We start from the raw sequence: 20,731 nt of genomic DNA, 5'->3' as shown, positions 1-20,731 counted from the left end.
TAGGGCCGGTCACTGAAGGTCACGCTACTACAGAATGTTGAACGTTCACGCTACAAACGTGAACTTAAGTTAGTTAGCTCCAGAAAGGTTAGTAGGGCGCGATGGGCCTGATCACGTTTAGATGCACAACCACTGGGGTATAAGCATTCCTCGAGTGTCGCACACCGCAGACCAAGGAGGTGATAGTTTCTCACTAGCGACATGCGCTGCGCACTGAAAGCGGGACACTCAAATATAAGGTGCTGAAGTGTCTCGTAGCAGCCACAAGACGCACAGAATGGACTTGCCACACGCCCTTGTCTGTATAAACGTTCGTGCACGTTCACGCAACCAACCCTCAGCTTGAGCAGTTGTGCTCTAGCGCGACGAGGCAAGCCTCGACCACGAACACGGGGCGGGAACGTTCCATTTGCGACACGCTGATCTGGATGCTGCTTAAGTAGGTGGCGACGTATCAGGAGACGAGCGTCATCAAGCTTGCACAGAATTTCTGGGCAGTCACAGTTGTTATGAGCGCAACTTGAAGCGAGCCGATCAGCTTCTTCATTTCCGGCGATTCCTACGTGTGAAGGTATCCATTGAGCGACGACAGATACCTCACGTGATGTAATTTTGCTCGCAGAGTCAGTAATGCTGCGCACAAGTGGACAATCAAGCGCACTGCGTTGTAACCTGCTAAGGGCAGCACGGGAGTCCGTAAAGATGACAACTTTCGATGTAGTTAACTCCTCTTGCACGTATTTCAATGCAACATTAATCGCTGCTAGTTCTGCAGTTGTTGACGAAACTGGATGAGGTATTTGAAATATACGTCGTACTTTAGTTGAAGGGCAGAAAAAAGCTGCAGAGGCGCCTTGACCGTCGTTGTGTACAGATGCATCTGTGAAAACTTGAAGGTAATCTGGAAACTTTTCGAACATGTGAGACTGAGCCAATTGGAATATTGCCGAAACAGCCATATCAGACTTTTTGTGCATGTCAGGGATTGTGAGGTAAATGGGAAGTACGTGTTTCGTGATACCTTTTGGAGGCGGAGACGTATCTGAAGCAGCATGTTCAGAAATGGTAGTGATATTCATAAATAAAGCCGCCATTTTTCCCATTCGAGATAACGGGCGGTTAATGAGACGATCAAGGAGCGATTGACCATTCGATGCGCGGTGCAGACGCTCAATATGATACAGAGCTCTCTGATCTGCTTGCAGCCTCAGGGGTAACTGATGCGCTTCAGTGAGTAATGCAATAGATTGCGCCTCACGAGGTAATCCAAGCATTAGTCGAAGGGCAACGCGATGATCTCGCTCCAGTTGGGACATCAAACTATGTGGTATGTTCAAAATTGGTAATGCGTACAGCATGCCTGAGAGTACAGATGACTGGTACACCTGAAGAGCCGTTGTTTGGTCGCAGCCAGCACCTCGAGCAGTCAAGGCGGCCACATACTTAAGGAGGGAGTGCGATTTGCGTCGTACAGATTTAACGGCAGGACGCCAAGAGATGCGATCATCCACAATTAACCCCAAATAACGGTGTTGTCGCACCCAGTTTATAGGCGTTTCGTCAAGATACAGTCGGCTCATCGTTCGACGAGCGCGTTGTTTAGGGTGATATGCTATCGCAGCCGACTTAGCAGGTGATATGAGCAGGCCAACTTCACCCAAATACTCCGAAGTAGCGTTGAGAGCTCTTTGCAAGCTTGCACGAAGCCGCGGACCAAGGTGCGAAGGGCCGCTTATCCACAGAGCAATGTCATCTGCGTAGACAGCTATGCTCACAGGGAAATCAGTGTCCCGAGGCAAACGACTTGGAAGAGCGGCGAGTACGGTGTTAAACAAAAGCGGCGATAATACGCTGCCCTGTGGCACACCGCACTTCACATTTCGGTATTCACTAGTTACTCCTCCGATACGCACTTTCATACGGCGCTCCGATAGAAAATTATGCACAAATTGTAGCAGACGACCCGAAATTCCCGCGGTTGCAAGAGCGAAAATAATCGCCTTATGCGGAACTGAATCGAAAGCTTGCTGTATGTCTAGGAAGAGCATGTAGGCAGAGTGCTTGTTTTCTTTAGCAAATTCGAGTGCTGAGACAAGGTCTGATATGCTGTCCAGAGCCGAACGGCAGCGCCGAAAGCCACTCATGACATCAGGGAAAAAATTCAGCTCCTCTAGCCTGACATCTAAACGAAACAAGACCATTCGCTCCATTAACTTGATGACATTTGAAGTTAGGGATATTGGTCGGTAGGACTTTAGGTGCCTTGCAGGACGCCCGGGCTTTAAAATTGGTATTACCACGGACGATTTCCATTCAGCAGGGATTACACCGGCTCTCCATACTTCATTATACTCGTCCAATATACGGTCATGGAAACTCTTATCAACGTTCCGCAATGCTTGGTACGTCACACCATCTTCGCCTGGAGCAGTGCGGCGTTTGGAGAGGCTCAGCGCGTGTCGCAGCTCCTCAAGAGTGAAATCCGCCTCATCCATCTGGCAGGCTGGACCGTAGCAAGCGGTTATGGTGCTGTGACTTGTCAAAGAACGAAGGTCGCTAATTGTGGTGTCACTGGATGCAGAAGAGACGAAAATGTCTGCGAATGCCTCCGCTATTACTTTTGGTGACTGGTTAGTCGCTATGCTCAATGCAGCCGTAGGATTCTTGCAGATTTGAGGAGTGCGGAGAGCCTTCAGTATGCGCCATACATTTCCAAAACCACTTCCAGTGTGCAACGAACTACACAAAGCTTCCCAGCTCTTTCGACGAAGCTGTTTTGTATGCCGCCGTATGGCTGCATCAATGCGATTGTATATAGTCCAGTCGGTGCGTCGTTTAGAGCGCTGTGCCCGTCTATAAGCGCGCCGTCGACATGCGCGGAGCCGCAAAAACTTTAGATCGGGATTTGGTTTGCCGATACTCCGTCGTCGTTGTACTGTAGCTTTCCGTAAGCACTCACTCATAAGTTTAAATAGGCTGTCTTGAGATGGTGCCTCAGAGATCAGCTGTCGGAACTTGTCCCAGTTAGTCACTGTATAAACGACATCCTGGCGACCCGCAGTATGTGTTGGTGTTAACCAAATGGGAAGGTGATCTGAGCCCCACGGGTCGGGTTCACATGACCAGGCTAAGCACACATCTCTCGTTGATATCGCAAGGTCTATAGTGGAATGCTCCTTTCCTCTACCTATAAATGTAGGTGAACCGTCATTCAGTAATTGGAGATCATTCTTGATAATGATCTCGTTAATCTCTGTCCCACGATTGTCTTGGGGACGGCTACACCATCGTGGATGGTGGGCATTAAAATCTCCGCATAACACAAACGATGCCCCACACCGAGACAATAAGCTCTCAAGTAGCGAGGTATCGGAAGAACGTGTAGGCCTGTTGTATATGCTTGCCACCGTCGTACACACACCTCTGAGGCTCACAGTAACAGCTACACACTCAAACTCATCGTCACAGATGCCGTCTGTGTCAATAACCGCGAAGTCCAAGTCAGCACGAACGTACACTGATGCTTTTGAAGCATTGCGCGTATGCGCCTCCTCCACGCACTGGAAAGAGCCACAAGCTGGTTCCGCGCATCGAGTGTTACTGTGGACACCCACGAAGCCTGGCAATCGATATTCGTCTCTCCTTACGTTAGTTTCCTGAAGCGCTATAACGTCTGGTGGAGTCTTCATAGCGATGAGTCGAAGGACTAAATCCGCGTGCCGCGGTCGCATCGACCTGACATTCCATTGCAGCACAAAGGGGCGAGGCTGCTGACAACTGTTGGAATTGTTTCCGGTAAAACGTCTAGCGAAGGCCGTCGAGGACAGGAACGAGTGCCTCCAAAAGTTGCTCTGCTGCTGACGCTGCTGGTGTCTGGCGACCGGCGATTAGAGATCTGATGACGCTGACAAGCATCTTTAGAAGATTGACAAGTTGCACATCGTCGTTGGCTGATACCGGTTTAGGTATTGTGTTTGCAGTGCTTTCCACCGTGGTCGAAGTCTTTGTAGATACTTGTTCCGACGGTTTCGATGGAAGCGCTGGCCACGATGTGTCTGAGAGGCAGAAGTTCCGCCCCCCTACTTTCCGATGCGTTGTGTCTTTGTCACTCTTTGAACGCGCTGCCTTTCCAGTCGCTGGGGCAGCACTACGGCGACGGGAGCTTTCATCTCCTGCTGCCTTCTTTTTGGCTTTCTCTTTTAGTGCCTTTAGTTCATTCTTCAATGAGGGACATCCTTTATCTGTTGCCAAATGTTCACCATTACAGTTAGGGCACCGATATGCCTGACTTTCACAGGAATCTACATGGTGATTCCCACCGCATTTGGCACAGACCAAATCTCTGGTGCAAAAGCCCTGAACATGACCAATCTTAAAACATTTATGGCATTGCAAAGGCCGTGGTACGAAAGGTCGAACAGGATAGCGCACAAGTCCAGCCTTTATATGACTAGGCAGCTTTCCAGAGGCGAAAAGTATCTTCATACACTTTGACGAGCCTAGCCTTCGAACGCTAATTATTTTGCATGGTGGCGTGCAAACGATCATGTTCTTAAAAACGTCGTCTTTGAGATCCAAGTCCACATCAGATACGACACCAGCTGCTATATTAGTACCCTGTGGTATGTAGGGACGTGTGTGGACCCCACATATTTCAGACAAACCAAGTAGAGTTTGCACCATCTTGTCATCAGTTGTGTCAACAGCAATGACATTTTTCCAGGGGTTCACGCGAACCTCTTGGATTAGTCCAGGGGCAAGTTTGAAGAAGAAATCATTAAGTTTCTGTCGAGAGATAGCATTCAGGCTTACCATCGCGTCGACGGGAATGAAAGCTACTGTTGTAGTCTTGATGGTGTTGTATATGACAGTCCCTTCACTTGAGGACGATGCCGGTGACGTCCGTCGTGGGCGGCGGTGCTTGACAGGTATGAAAGCATCTGAATCTTCAGATCTTGAGTCAGAAAGCTCGGAATCAGTAGCGTCGGATCCTACTGCCGAACTGAGCCGCTTCCGAGCCGCGGGCGGTCTATGCTGAAAGCCGGACGTGTCCAAGACCATATCTTCCATGGCAAGCTCCGCGGGGAGGATCTCCCAGCAGAGTAGAAGACTGCAGGGTTCAGCACAAACGTCGTTGCCTGTTACTGATGCACGAAAATAAGGTAAATAGAGAAAAACTGCAGCACCAGAAGAAAACCAGCAACCGAGCACAGTAACTTCGTCGTCCGCAAAATATAACCCATGCGCACAAGCGACGAAACTGTTCTATTTTCGAAACCGTCGCATGTTTATTTCTGTTGTCGTTGTAATGTATCTTATATATGGTTTATAGCAACAACAATAGCATCTTATATCGTTGTATTACTTTCTAAAGGTATCCTTTATAAGATATCGTATAATAAGTTTTTGTCCCCACTGGAACATGAACCCAATAGCATGCTTCACTGTACATCACGAAAAATCGCAATACACAAAAGCAAAGGGGTCAATACACAGCTCTCTATGACTTCACTGTGCAACATTTCCGCAGCCTGGTAGCTTTGAGATTTGCCGTCAGTACGGTGAGATATACTAAAGCGACAAGCCCGTGTATCTTCTCTTCTTGTACACCAGGGGAACACATTTACCAGCTGGAGCATGGTGGAAGCTTGAGGAACATCTTCACGTGCCGCACTGTATCTTTCTTTTTTGCCCTGGAGAGCCACATGATTGATCTCAATACAAAACTTGAAGCACATCCTTCCAGAATTTGATAACAGCTTCGAGGCACGTAAAATTCGACGCTGCTAATTTATTCGTTGCAATAAATTGTCACCACTTTCTCCCAGAAAACCGAAGCATAACGGCCGAAGAGCGCAACTGTTACGCCCTTAGTTGATGCCCATATACAACGTGCCTGTCCTCGAGGGCAAGCACCAAGTAGGCGAGATTGGGGAGTGATAAGGACGGTCGCTTCATGCTGGCATGATTTTAAAGCCAAAACGGTGACGTCACTTGTGCTTGTTGGGGAAGAGTGTGACAACTGCGCCCTTCGTTAGTTAGTATTGCTTTTATGCGTGAAAGTAGTAGGAAATGCTTAGCATGCAGAAACTAGCAGTGAAGAATAAAGGGAAAATCAGACATCCACCCGTTTGTAGCAGTTGCTACAAAGGAAACCCATACGGGTTCCTCGAAAGAAAAGCCTCATAGTTGAAGAAAAATCCGTCCTGGTCCGGGACTCGAACCCGGGACCACCGCCTTTCCGGGGCAGCCGCTCTACCGTCTGAGCTAACCAGGCGGCTAGCAGATGGCAGGGCGAAGTCGAATTTGTCGACAACGCAAAGCATAGGCAAGTGTTTGACGTAGTAGTTCTGCGGAAACCTGCAAGGTGGAGAGAAGTAATGAATGAAGGGAAAATCAGACATCCAGCCGTTTGTAGCAATTGCTACAAAGGAAACCCATACGGGTTCCTCGAAAGAAAAGCCTTTCCGGCTGCCCCGGAAAGGCGGTGGTCCCGGGTTCGAGTCCCGGACCAGGACGAATTTTTCTTCAACTATAAGGCTTTTCTTTCGAGGAACCCGTATGGGTTTCCTTTGTAGCAATTGCTACAAACGGGTGGATGTCTGATTTTCCCTTTATTCATTACTTCTCTCCACCTTGCGGGTTTCCGCAGAACTACTACGTCTAACTAGCAGTGTAAACATTTGCTCGAAATACATAACATTTAACAGACATTAGTGACTTTAAGTGGTTCTGGGCATTCCTTTCTCGCATATATTTACATATAATAAAGATAAAAGAGGAACACGCACTGAACAAAACAAAAACTAAAATTTGGGCTAGCTTATACAAAGGAAAGGACAGGCCCTAGCTTCAAACGAAAAAAACAAGGGCTTTGCGTCGGGAATAAACTTTGAAGTTAACGCTTTTCTTGTCATTTCCTGCTCCTTATTCGGCTTCCTTGCGCTGTCAGTGCAAAGATAAAACAAAGCCCCTTGTAACCTGATCTATAAAAAAAGTATGCAGATCCAACGGACACCTCGGAATCGATGTGAAAAGAAGCGCTTAATTAAATGCTTTATGAATAACGGTGATGTCTACTATATTGTTTACTTTCATGCTACGCAACGTATAAAATCTCATGGAAGGGTTATGTCGACCCACAACAAAGGTCAAAACTTTATTGCCATGCAATGTTTTACGCTCACGCACTGCATCGTTCAGAAGCTATGCCAACAAATCCAGTGCTTGCACAGTGTGAGAGTTATACGCAACGATGTCACAAAAACGAAGGCGGTGCACTATCATCGTCGAGAGAAGAATGGCGACCACAGGTGTATGAACAGCAAAGTACGACAGGTAGCAAGCAACATTCAGGGATTGTGCACCTCTTGAGTCACAGTGGGACGTATCTATTCTTGAGTACTGGCCAAGAACGGGTAACACCCCCCGACCCCCGCGGTACATACCGAATGGCAAAACCAAGAAAAATGAAGCACATAAAATAAACCGGCAGATAGGGGTCAACAGATCGACGTGCTTTAGAAATATTTGTGAGCTGATGACAAATGTTCAGGTTTCATGTACGAATCTCAGTGGGACGTGCCCATTTTGGAGGATCGGCAAAGAACAGGTAATACACCCAGTGACCCATAATGAGGGCCTAAGTCAAGGAAGACAAACTAAATCGAAGGACCCGTTAAGTATAATTCAACTATCCAATAACAGATAGGTGTATTTTAGAGATGCATGTGAGCCCGACATATACGTTGCCCTTTTATGTAGAAAGTAATTTGCTACGCAGAACAGAGGCGCGTGTACTTGGTCAGCACGCAAGGGTTATATGAACCCGGTCGCTGGTACTTTCATTCGTCGCACACTTAACCGTTTTATATATATATATACACAAATATACTTGCCGAGATAGCGACCGACTCAACAGCACCCACCCGCGAGGTAGGCACGCCAAACCCAAAACTCCTACCGGGAAAGTAGGCAAAGAAAGCTTCACCTTGAGATACAACCTTCAAGCCTGTTCACCTAGGAAGTTGCTCTTTCCTACCATAACTAGAAGCACGAAGGCGACGTCAACAACGCTTGAAAGCAGAGCAGCAGCTGTCGTCGCAATGGCAGCTATAGGCTTCCTGCACTCACTTGCGGTCTGACAAAACGGCGACCGGCTGGCCGGCTGCTTCAGCCGAAACAGTATAGACGCAGAGCGGCTATATTGCCGAAACTGCCGAATAAAGGCGAAACGTCGTCCTGCGTCAAAGCGCACTGAGGGTGTGCGATGGCTCACAAAGAGCCGCGAATGCAGGCACTGTGCTGCCGGTGTTTCCGCACTCCATTTTGTTTTTCAAAGTGAACATCGAAGACACTGTTTATAGCTCGCGGGTACCGACGATAAGGCATGGTTGGGTTGGGCTGTAGATTGTGTCAGGTCGAGAAATCAGAACGAACATGTACAGTCGGCGTCACCCTTGTGTGGAGCGCGTGAACGGCGGCCGCCGGGCCGCTCCGCAGCAGCCAGCGCCGTCTAACGGTAGAGGCTGGGCCCGAGATTAGACGCCTCAGATTAGACGCCTCGAGCCAAGCACCTACCATCAGATGTCGCTGGCTGGCTGCGCAGCGGCCCGGTAGCCGGAGTTTCCGCGCTCTACACAAAAGTGACGCCGACTGTACATAAATGAAAGTGCAAGCAAACGGCCTCGTCTTGTGCACCGTCTTGTTGCACATACGCATATTGTATCCACCTCACTGCCTTTGGGTTGAGACACGTGCCCGCCTTTCTCATAGGACATAGCATAGTGGACAGTGCAGACAATCGGACGAGAAAGAAGGTGATTGCTGTAGCTAGTATGGTTTTATTCAGAATGGTGTCAAAGATATAACAATAAGTTATCAGGCAACAACGCAGCATAAGAAAAAAAAGCAATTCTTTTTCTTGTGCCGTGTAATTTCTTTGCAGTGCTTTTTTTTCTGAGGTGCTTCTTCATCATAAAATAGCTTATGATAGTTCATCCACCTGAATGTAGCAGGAATCTACAAAGTAACAAAGCTTTCTAAGTTCGTGCTACGCTCGGGCGGACGACAACGTTCCTTTCATGCAACTTCCTTTGTCTGGCGGATTTCACAGAACTGATTTGCAGTAGTCACTGTTCCCGTACTTCGAGTGGTACGTCAATTCGTCCTCACTCTGCGATCCGCTAGCCTATACCGGTTTTCTCAGGTTGTAGAGCGACCGCCTCCGCAAACCCATTGGTGTCGGGTTCGATCCCAGGAATAAGACAATAGGACGATTCCCGCAATAGGACCATGACTGAGTAGCTTATTATAAGAGAAAATTCGTATACAAGTTTTTTATAGCTTCGTGCTATATTCGGGTGGATGAGTTTTTTTTTTTTTCAGCACATACGACGAGCAGATCTCTAGTGTTGCGCTGTGCGAGTTCTGAGCTGACAGTAAGGCGACGACTTACGAAGACAGTGAGTGGCAATGACAATAACCATGACGCCACCTATCACATTCATGGAATACACGATGTCTGAATTAATGGTAACATTAGATTCACAGTTACCAAGCCGTGAGAATGTGAGGAAGAGAGAGAAAGCGAGGAGAGAAGAGGCCTGGAGGTCAACCTGACGAACGTCTGCTCTACCTAGTCTAGTCTAGACCACCTTACACTGGGGGTTAGAGAAAATTCGGAAAAGAACGCGTGCATTTCATATTGCTCTAAAACAATCTAAAGAACAAGTAAGATTTGATTGCCGTGTAGTTAAGTATTTAACTCGTTAGGACATGTGGTTGACACGAAGAGGAAGACAAAAAAAAAAACACGACGTTTTTACATGCCAATGGTGGGACAGGGAAGCGTAACGTGTTTTTATGCAATTTATTATGTGGCATGCACCACATTTTTTTTCCAGAGTGACACACTGGGGCGGATACATGCCGGAAGAGTTTGCAGAGAACCGGGAGAGGATTTATATCTGAAGTGACATTCTCAATGGTGACATTACCTTCGGAGTTTCCGCGCCCAGAGAGAAAGACAGAAAGCAAAGAGAGGAGAGGGAAGGAAGTCAAACTCACAAGGGTGCGGGTTGCTATCCTACACAGAGGGCAATGAAAAATTCAATAAAAAGAAGAGTCTTTCACATTGCCTAAAGATGTTTCTCGAGCGAGCTAAATTTTTTTACAGCCTAGTTTAATATTCCACTCATTACTGCAACGTCGTTGGCATGATTCGGAAGATGACAAAAGGGTTGCAGAGATCAATGGCTGAACAATGAAGCGTATCATGTTAATACTAAGTTACACATGTGGTGTGCAAAAACATTTATTGAACCGCGACGCATTATGCGACATACAATGCCGGAGCAGTTTGGAGAGGATCGACTGAGGACTTTCGTACCAGAAATGACACTACATGCTGTGCCATTCTTTTTTGTTCCTTGATGCACAATGAACGCTTGCAACCCCTCCTCTTTGCTTTTGTCTTCTGCCTGCGCGACGGCAAATGATGCTTGTTTGGCTGGACTTGCTTGAAAAAATTGTTGCGTAGTCGATCTGTCTGGTTATTATCCCCGCATGAGCTTTTCAAGACGGATCCAGACTCCGTCAGCCGGGCATGCAATGATGGAGTACGTGTGTCGTTTCAGTTCACCCTGATTAAGAAAGAGAAAATCATCAAGTTCATGAATGAGGATGCAAAATGCGCATTACAGTGCTAAAAGAATGCGGCATGGGTAGTGCTCACGTAGTGCATCACGTGCGGTGAACAAAAAATTCAGTAGTCGTTGACACGTCGCCTGAGTATTCCAACGAACAAGCGCCGTCGGTTCACTGCGATAATTATTTACAATCCTACTTCTACCTAGCGCTGTCCCAACTGGTATAAATTATTAATTTCTCCTGGTCTCCAGTTCAACCGAGTCCATTTTTCACGATAGCAACGCTGTACCTCTTTGTTAAGAATGAGTGTTCCATGGGCAAATCTGGAATTGAATTCAGGGTTTTTAGAAACCAAAACAATGATATCATTATGAGGCGCGCCGTAGTGTTGGTCTTCACATTAATTTGGACCACCAGCGGATCTTTAATGTGCCACCAATGCACGGGACACAGGCGTTCTTGCATATCGGTCCCGTCATACCACGCGGTATAGTCTTCCAGGATTTCACGGCTCTTCCCATGGACAAATATTCGAGACACGCAGTGAAAATCGACACCAACTGCTTCAAAAAACGAGCACGTGTTGGTCGCTTCAAAACGCCGATAAGCCCCGCGTTTGGAGAGGCGAACACGTACTAACGTGCCTGCACGTCAATGTTTGCATTTGTGCTCCAGCGCGAAAGCGGGCCCATTTTTTTGACGCGCGCTTCGCGTTGGGGCACTGAACCCGAAATCCCCGGGCACGGCGACCGAGAACGGACTTTCGCTTGAGCATGATTCGTTCTCTGTCCTGGACGAGGGGCGCGCTTCGTTGGCAAAGCAGCCTTCACGTCCCAAGCAGCTTGCTCAATTAAGTGCTCCTTACTTACGAATGCAATTAAACACCTTAATAATGCAATTAACATCCTTAGCCTATACTGCCACCTGTCCGTCTGTCTGTCAGTCCTCTTTACACCGCTTTCTCCGTAATAAAAGAAAATTAATGTTGCGCTGGGCCAATTCGAAACCGTGTCACAAGGCTTCCTCAAGCACAGCAGCCCAACGCTATAGCACTGCACCACAGTATCCCGGTTTCAGCGAGGGATTATTTCTCAGGGTTAGCCCTCGCCGGCGTGGCCTCAGTGCAGTGTGGGAGGGCGCGCAAAAAGAGGTGCACTTCGCGCGGCAACCGCTAGACGGCGCACCGTGTCGAGAGAGAAGCCTGAGAGTGCAGCCCGGCTGTGGTACACGGCTCCTACACATCACGCGTTTAGACGGCTGCAGTACGGTGTGACGTCACATCAATGTTGTTGTTTCTGCCGGAATGTTTCTTTTTTTTGTCTACGTCCCCTCGGTTGGGCCTTGGTCCTCTCCACATACCGACCTGGTCAAGCTCCAGGTCACCAGGCCGACGTTACTCCAGGGACTGAAAAGCTACTGCGTTGCAAATCTTCGCACTTGTAACGCTGGGCGTTGGCAACGCGAGCTACCGGCGTTCTTTGGGTGTTTTTCGAGAGTGCCGGAGGGTATCTCAAGCACTTGCGAGATTCTCCAGCCATACGCGGATGTCTCACTTATAATTGGTATTCAGCAGCAGTTGCGATAAGTTAGTTGCGGTAAGTCTAGTGATTTGTTTTACATAGCTGTGCCATGCAGCTCGGGGCTCGCGCTCTACTGTGCATGTGCTGCCTGCGCCTCGCCGAGAGAACGTTGGTAACAGCAAGCAGCATTGAGTTCTGTAACGAAATGGAATGTAATTGAGAAAATTGTCAATCATTTTGCGCTGCAATGCAACCTAGCGATTTTCTTTCTTCAGTAGTTGAATGCACTAACCCGATTTTAAACGGGTCATTTCGCATCGTAAGAACTAGTAGCGCGTATATTCATCTGGGCGGCGCCAGTAGATAACTTGCGCGTGACATCACGAACACAGTTTAATTCTCCCTGTAACAGCTCTCCAATGGGCCGCCCGGAATGACGTCCGTTTATCAAATGCTCTGCCCCGCGGGTTACCTGCTGCCATGGAGGAATAATAATATTTGGGGTTTTACGTGCCACAACCACTTTCTGATTATGAGGCACGCCGTAGTGGAGGACTCCGGAAATTTCGACCACCTGGGGTTCTTTAACGTGCACCAAAATCTAAGCACACGGGTGTTTTCGCATTTCGCCCCCATCGAAATGCGGCCGCCGTGGCCGGGATTCGATCCCGCGACCTCGTGCTCAGCAGCCCAACACCATAGCCACTGAGCAACCACGGCGGGTGTCATGGAGGAAGGAAAGCCTAGCAGAGGCCCCCTTCCCTGCCGGCTCAGCTGAAGAGCGTTAGAGGCGCGTTACGTGCCAAATGACTCAGCTGTTCACACTGCCGCATTCCCATCACGGCGGGTAGGATTACATCAGTGCAAGCCATCGACGGATAATAAAGGCAACTCGGCAAATATGCTTTCCCGATGCACCTCGTCCGACTAACACAAGATGGCGGACGCCAACCAAGAAGTGGAAAGGAGGCAGGAGCGCACGAGGTGTCGCCGCTTTCCTATAGCGGCCTCCTCTCCCTCACTTTAGCCCCGCTGTCTTCAAGCGCGTGCCCTCGGCTCAATGCTGGCGTGAGCGATCGCGCTCGGCATAATGTCTTTTTAAATCGTGGAAAAGTCGAACCAGCTGTGGAGATTCGAGAACCGGCTCTCTGAGAGCTGAAATCAGTGGCCTGCCTAGAAGCACACCGAGAAAGGAACTGTTCTTTTTTATGCACACGCAAGCCAGAAAGCTGTTGCAATTTTGTGAAACGTCCGTATAGGTCGATGTATTTTTTTTTTACAGTTAACGTACTTTTAAAAAATTGCCTGTGTATACGCAGCAAAGCCCTGCACGTTGAGCTGGATTACTGCAAGATTCTGACATTATTTGCATGAGGAATCGAAATCAGTGGTGAAATGCGTATCAAATTTCCTCTCATTAAGCTCTTGACTTACTGCCTCGCAGCGCATGCTGCGGTTTGCGAATTACAGCTGGTGAGTTCGCAAGATATGCTGATATCAAAAAGATTACAAAGATGACACCAATTTGAAATCATGCGCTCCCAAAATGTGCATCGGAGTGCCGGTTAATTTTGTTTTATTCATAGAAGGGCGTATCGTTAAGGAAGTAAATGGAACGACGGCGAATTTTTACCGCAACTTTCACGGTGCTCATTTCAATACTGGTACTAGTGAGCGAGAAAAAAAAAGTTCCGATGGAATGTTTCGTCCGATGTTCAACTCGCATATTGCAATATGCGCCCAAAGGACATTACTTAAATGTTGATTAGAGAAGTATTGATGGTTCTTTAAGAATGTCTAAGTACAGTGATTTCTTCCGAGATTGATGTCCGGCTCAGTGAGTAATGCAGATCAATTTGTATACCTGTTCTATATCTGACAGGCGACTAAAAAAATTATATTAACTCCAAGAACGAACACCTGACATATAGAAGGAGGGCTTCTTGTCGCAAGCTTAAGTAGTCCGAAAAGACAAGGAGGACACATATACATAGAGGCGTTGTTTGAACGTGCAGTACGTTGCCCAAGCTTTCTGAAACAGAAGTATTCAAACGCTCCTTACGTTCACGTGTTTCGAACCCAGATGCAGCCGAAATCGGTGCACGAGCTTGGCAACAACGAGCGCCATTTCCAGCTGCGCCAGCTTCATGCCGACACAGTTTCGTGGTCCCACGCCGAACGCCTGGAAAGCGAGCGGGTCTCTAGACGCTCTCTGTTCGGGAGAGAACCTGCGGAAGATGAAACCCAACGCACGGCGTTGGCAATGCAACGAGAATGCAAAGACGCCCTTGTATCGTGTATTGGGCGCGCGTTAAAGAACGCCAGGTGGTGAAAATTAATCCGCAGTCCCGCACTACGGCATGCCTCCTAATAATATCGCGGTTGCGGCACAGTAAAACTCAAGCATCCTTTTTTTTTTCATTGCAACGTGCCTTTTCAAGAAGTGCGAAGCCATGCTTACAAATGGCCCAGAAGAATCAGAGCAGTGGAGGTGCTTGTTGGTTTAGTAACTTAGCTGTGAGGAAAAAAAAAAATGAAGTCAGCAAATTCACCGGAAAAAAAGTGAAAATCCTTTCTTTAAATAAATTGTTAACGTAAAAAAGAAAGGAATCCTCCACATTTCTCTAATGATTACTTATGCACAACGGGCCACCGCACACAAAAATACAGCCTCTTTCCTGTCTTAGTCAAGTTCAATCAAAAAACAATACTGGGACAGTGGTAAATGGACATTGCTTTTGCATGCAAACAGTCATTCATTCCTCTATAGGAATTGCGGACAGGGCCAACGGTAACTTATTTGGCAGAGGAGGAACCTTTGAGCTCTAGTCGATGGTCACGTACGGTTCCTGGTGTCCCTGTCTGTCCCGGCACACAGTGCGAGTTGAAATCGTGCCGTTGGTCACAGAGACGATACACGTAGAGTCGGAGTTGTTTAACCACCGTGGTGGTCGTACGAGTGGCGTTTCAGACAAAAGCATCCGGAGAATCCGTGATCACGGTTGCCGGTTTCGCAAAACGGTCGGACTTTACTGTGAGTCGTTTCATTACTTTGAGGTGTTTAGATGACGGGCGCATTGACAAACTAGGATTTCGTGACCGTAGATTGGTACCTCGTTGACGCGTCACGCCGCAAAATCGTTGGCCGAAATATCAACGCACTCTTGACCGCCCACGTGTCTGCAGTGCGCTCACCTATCTGGGTCGAATTCACCTGGTCGCTCCCACAAGTTGGGGTCGCGGTGAACCTGGTGACTGCAGGCCATGACGCTCACACCTTCCCGCAGAAGCACGTTTTCGTAGCGGTAATCAGATGAAGCGCGTCTGGTTGTAAACCTGTGGTCAGCGAGATAACAGAGAACCGGTCACGGCATTCACGATTCGTATCTCTTTTCCGGTCATATATCACGTACCTTGTCGCTCCGTCTCGCAAATTTTTTTGATTTTGTTGATTCAATGACAGGGATAAATGGCTCAAGCCAAAAACTTGGATATGCGAGGCGTGTTAGCGGATGACTAGATTAAACGCGATAACCTGCAGTTATCTATACCCAACCAGACAAAACCTAGCGTATCACTTCTGCTACTCTGTAGTTGATTCCTCAACATGCTCATTGAATCGCGGGAAGCCTAACGCAAAAATACAGAGTAGTGCTATTGACAAGCTTGAGTGAAATTTCGGTTGTCCAGGCTCGAGAAGCAATAAATGATAATTACTGAATATCTTAACTCGATTAAAATTTCATCGCTTTTCTACGAATGTATACTCCCCTAGGCCAGAGATATAGGTGAACAAGAAGTTTCAATTGTGATAAATATGGAGTGTTGTTCAAAGCTTTCGGGGCGATAAAGGTCAATAACCTCTTTGTGCTTTGTCGGGAACCGCATTTTCAGCCGCGTGTTCAGTATACCGAGCAGCGTAGGCGCTGCCACTGCGTGGCGTCCGAAAGCTTACGGCACGCCATTGATATCTGACAACTGACTCAGTAGGCAATGCAACTACTACTGCACAGAATTATTGGCGGACATGATCAAATAGGGTAACGTAGTTAACAATACGATATAGAGCTGTTTTTGTTGAAATGTCGGGCGAAAGACGCCAGTACTTACGAGATCACTGGAGTGTAAATTCTCAGGGTTTCCAGTATTGTTTGTGCAGTGTACTGCAGGTCGGAAATGGCGTCATAAGAGAATTCCCCCTAGGAGGCAATAAAGAGGAATAATGCATTCATTAAACACGATGAATGTAGATGTTTTGGCAAAGAAGAACACTCTTTAAATGAAAGCTAAAATTTAAGAGGTAATGCCTAGGAATTAATTTTTCCTTTCCACGTACGAAAAACAAAAGTGAATTTGCTGCATTTAACGGCTTGAAGCAACACATCTGTAAAAGAGAGAGAAAGGCACACTTTATTGAGAGAATATTCAGAACTTTTGCAGGTGTCCTCCGAAAGGGCCATCGCTGATTGTCGAGCCGCTAATCCAGGGCTCTACTGGCTCTTGCATCTCCACTCTCTGTATCAGCTTGAGCTGGTCCTCGTCGCGGCTGCAGATGTTTCCGGATTACTTGGCCAGCACCCTTTCTTTGAAATGCTTGCCCAATGCTCGGCACATGGGCGTTTATGAATTTCGTCAGCATCGGAACGATGCCCTCGGAGGGTGGAATCGAACCTTGGGAGGTGCAGGAGGAGGTCCGTTGCCAGTGAGCAGTCATGTCATGATGGCACGGCACGGCGTGGCATGGCATGAAGGCAAGAAAACGCATCATGATTACCTGTTTAACGAACCAGAACCACCAACTAGAAGTGGCAAGCTATTAACGGCGTCGTTGGCGTCTGCTGATCGCGAGCTTCCTGTTCCGCGGGACCGTTGCAGCCAACGTAATGATCAGGCGGTTGCCGTGTCAGGCAATGAGTGGAGTTAGTTCGGTCAAAGAACTTTTGGGGCCACTGGTGTCATGACTCACGGACGCTTAATCAAAGCGGCGTTGCAAGTATCTCGTGCTCGAAAAGTAATGCGGGTAAAATAAAATAATTATGCACGACACAGTGCACTGGAAATCTGAATTCGATGTTTTAAGGCGCAGCAGTGCCTGGTGCTACATGAAGGCGGAAACCTCTGCTGTTACATGTTGACACTAAAAAAAAAGAAGGCAGCCTTTCATAGGAATTCACGTCCCTAGCAAAGACAGAACATTTGTTTAAATAAAATTTTTCTATATTATCTCGGCAATTAGAACACATTGATAATTCTGGTAGAGGAGGAAGACTGATGACCGAACACAGAATCATATAATCGTATATTTTAGTGGTATATTGTACCAGTTTTCTTGGCCAGCCTTGCGAACATTAACTGGGACACTCCTTATGTTGTGATGGCAAAGCTGGTTTCGGAAGTGCACCACACAACTAGCCCGTCAAACAGCGTTAGGTGCAGCTACAACGTAAACACACCAGTTCGTCACGGGCTACTTGTACTGCACTATAAATGTGAGACCCTGTAGCCACACCAATTCACCCTTGCCAGGAAACAATTGTTGCGACGTCCACGGAAAGGATTCGCAATGGTCTACATTCGTTGGCGACCCGCCGCAGTAGCTTAGTGGCTATGACACTGCACAGAAACTCGACGTCGCGGGTTCAATCCCTACCGCGGAGGCTGCATTCCGAAGGGGGCCCAAATAGAAAAAAAAAATAACGGAGATTGTAGTTTGTTTTAGGCGCACGGTAAAGAACCACAGGGGGTAAAAATTAATCCGCAGTCACCCGCTACAGCGCACCTCACAATCATATTGCTGTTTGAAGCCTCACAATTGTTATTATATATATATATATATATATATATATATATATATATATATATATTGTTACGCCCACAAAAGGCGTTACTTTGAAGCCCGGTAGAGTTAGAAGCGATGGCCTTGGTCAACTGAGCGCCTGTCGAGATTCAGCCAGCCAGCCACACGTCGTCGTCCTCGTTCACTACCCTTCGGTGCCCCCGCATACTGTGTGTTGAGGCGTGAACCCACTATGCACCTAAGAGCGTCACAATATATATATTATATATATATATTATATATATTTAAATTTTTGTACTAGGCATTCCGTTACGGGCGAGCACGGTTCTCCTTATGCAACTTGGAGTGCAAAACACATTGGACGAGATAATCGAGGCCCAGGAGTCAGCCCAACTGGCCCGTGCAACCTGTACCCCGGCTGGAAAGAAGATCCTGGCAGTTCTTGGGATCAACCCTATCACCATGGAAGAGCGGAAATATGAAATTTCAGAAGATCAAAGGAACAATATACGAGTTGCACCGTTTCCCCGTAATGTTAATTCTAAACACAACGTAGGCAGACGCAGGGCAAGAGCCTTCGCCCTCCTCAAGCGTACCAAGGACGATCCCTACTCGGCATGCTTTGCCGACGCAGCCCAATATGGACAGTCGTCTAACTTCGCCATTGTCCTCGTTAATCACAACGGACAGATAGTGAATGCGGCTTCCCTGAAGTGCTTAACACCAACCAGAGCGGAGCAGGTCGCAGTTGCTACAGCACTCCTAGACAACAGCAGATCACAAATCGTCACTGATTCGAGATCGGCGTGGAGGGCTTTCGCTTCAGGATCCATCGCTGAGGAGGCTCACAAGATTCCAAAGAACAAAATAATCTCTCCGCACACGATCACGCGGTTTCCGGCTCACCTCGACCCCCAGCTTGACTCTCTTCCCAATCTCAATGACGTCGCCCACTCCCAAGCGCGCGCACTAACCCACCGCGCGGGAGCAGGATCGAGCTCAGACTCCGGGGTTCTCGAGTTTCGGCACACTCTCACTACTTTCAGCGAAAATACTACGCACTAACACCTGGGTTGGAGTACTTATCCTCCCCCTCACAGCAATCTGGCTAGACCTCTGGCGTCCACTTTACGCATGCTTCAGACTAAGTCCTATCCAAACCTGGCCCTTTTCCACACGATCACTCCAGAGGCTTTTAGCTCTACTTGCCCCGACTGTGGCGCTGTTAGCAATCTCGCACACATGCTCTGGCGATGCCCCTCGTTACAGGGACCCAATCCCATCACAGAAGAATAATGGAGCTCTGCCATCCAGAGCGCAGAACTATCACGTCAAACCTGGGCTGTCCAGAGAGCCCACGATGCGGCGGTTAGGCTCGCCCTACCAGTCCCCACGTGGGAGCGGCCCGCAGCTCTGCCCTAGGGCAAAGCTTCTCAGGACCTAGTAATTAAAGTTCTCTGTCTGTCCGTCTGTCTGTCCGTCTGTTTGTAGTGTCTTCTCTCGCTGCTTTTTTGGGTAAGCATACTACAGCGAATGTGTATATAGCTAGCCCATTCGTCCGTCGGTCTGTCGCTTGCACGCCGAAAACTCCTCTCGCGCAACCCCGCGCGCATGCGCGAAGGAGGAAAGGAGGCGCGAGATTGGCTGCGCCAGTAGTGACGTCGTTGCTCTCCGTCGCAGTCGAGCGCATGCGCAGCAGTTTCTCTCCAGCTCCAAAATGGGCAGGCCACGCATAATACGTACTCCGTAGGAACAGGCAGCGTTCGATCAGCAACGTGGCGAGCAGAACCGGGAACGAGCTCATCTACGCCATGCCGATACTGAAGCGCAGGCAGAAGAACAGGATCGCGCAGCCCAGTGCAAGCAGCAACTGCGTACCGATGACACGACAGCTTCCCAAGCCGCCGTTTAATGAACCGTAGGGATTAATGGAGAGATAAACACCAGGGCTGCACGGTTCAGCTTCGCTGGTTAACCATATGCAAAAAGTGCTTTGGCGGTGATTTTTTACAAAAAGAGACTCATACTGGATTGACTCACGTGTTTCGCGAGGGCGGCTTCAGTTTCGGCTCTGATCTTGTCCTGGACAGCCTGGAACTTGGCGATGCAGAACAGGCAGTGCGACAGCGTGACTCCCACGGTCTCGAACCTGTTTTTCACAGCCCCTTTCTCAAACTCCCATTTAATCTTTGTTTAGAAAAACGTACCCTGCCTGAAGCATGTTGGCAGCATTCGCAGCAACGTCTTTAATGGGCAGTACAACTTTCTCCTTGCCTGAAAATTAGGAAGAAAATACAGATCGTTCAAGTGGTTTCTAACACGGCATGGGCGCTAATACAACGGTGTCACGGCAGCATTGTAATTCAGCGCGAGAACTTAATGCGATAGCTGTCTACACTATAACTTTAGCATATATATATATATATATATATATATATATATATAGTCATATCATGAGAAGCCAACAAACGCTGACACTAAGGACAACATAGGGGAAATTACTTGTGCTTAATAAATGAATTAAAGAAACGATAAATTAATGGAAATTAAAGTGCATGAAAAAACAACTTGCCGCAGGTGGCAACCGAACCCACAACCTTCGCATTTCGCGTGCGATGCTCTAACAATTGAGCTACCGCGGCGCTGTTTCCCCATCCACTTTCTTGCGTATTTATGTGTCCTAGTATTATATATATATATATATATATATATATATATATATATCAGTTCCTTGAGCACCAGTGCGGCTATTGCATCTCGATGC

The 20,731-nt window shown here is 47.9% G+C and overlaps 1 protein-coding gene across 3 annotated transcripts in view; it reads right to left on the bottom strand.

The window, feature by feature from the left end:
• Positions 1 to 10,299: 10,299 nt before the first annotated feature.
• The window catches only part of LOC142590215 (cytochrome P450 6a2-like), a 35,175-nt gene continuing 24,743 nt past the window's right edge, over positions 10,300 to 20,731 (bottom strand). For all 3 annotated transcript variants that reach the window (XM_075702135.1, XM_075702136.1, XM_075702137.1), the window contains 6 exons: positions 20,175 to 20,241; positions 20,008 to 20,116; positions 16,281 to 16,369; positions 15,366 to 15,506; positions 14,233 to 14,398; positions 10,300 to 10,643 (listed from right to left, as the gene is read on the bottom strand). In XM_075702135.1, coding sequence (XP_075558250.1) covers positions 10,557 to 10,643; positions 14,233 to 14,398; positions 15,366 to 15,506; positions 16,281 to 16,369; positions 20,008 to 20,116; positions 20,175 to 20,241 — 659 coding nt within the window. In that variant the 3' untranslated portion in view covers positions 10,300 to 10,556. The remainder of the gene's footprint in view (positions 10,644 to 14,232; positions 14,399 to 15,365; positions 15,507 to 16,280; positions 16,370 to 20,007; positions 20,117 to 20,174; positions 20,242 to 20,731) is intronic.

The sequence above is a fragment of the Dermacentor variabilis genome, chromosome 8 (genome assembly GCF_050947875.1).
Source record: "Dermacentor variabilis isolate Ectoservices chromosome 8, ASM5094787v1, whole genome shotgun sequence".
Taxonomy (NCBI): Eukaryota; Metazoa; Arthropoda; class Arachnida; order Ixodida; family Ixodidae; genus Dermacentor; species Dermacentor variabilis.
This window is presented reverse-complemented; position numbering and strand designations above follow the sequence as displayed.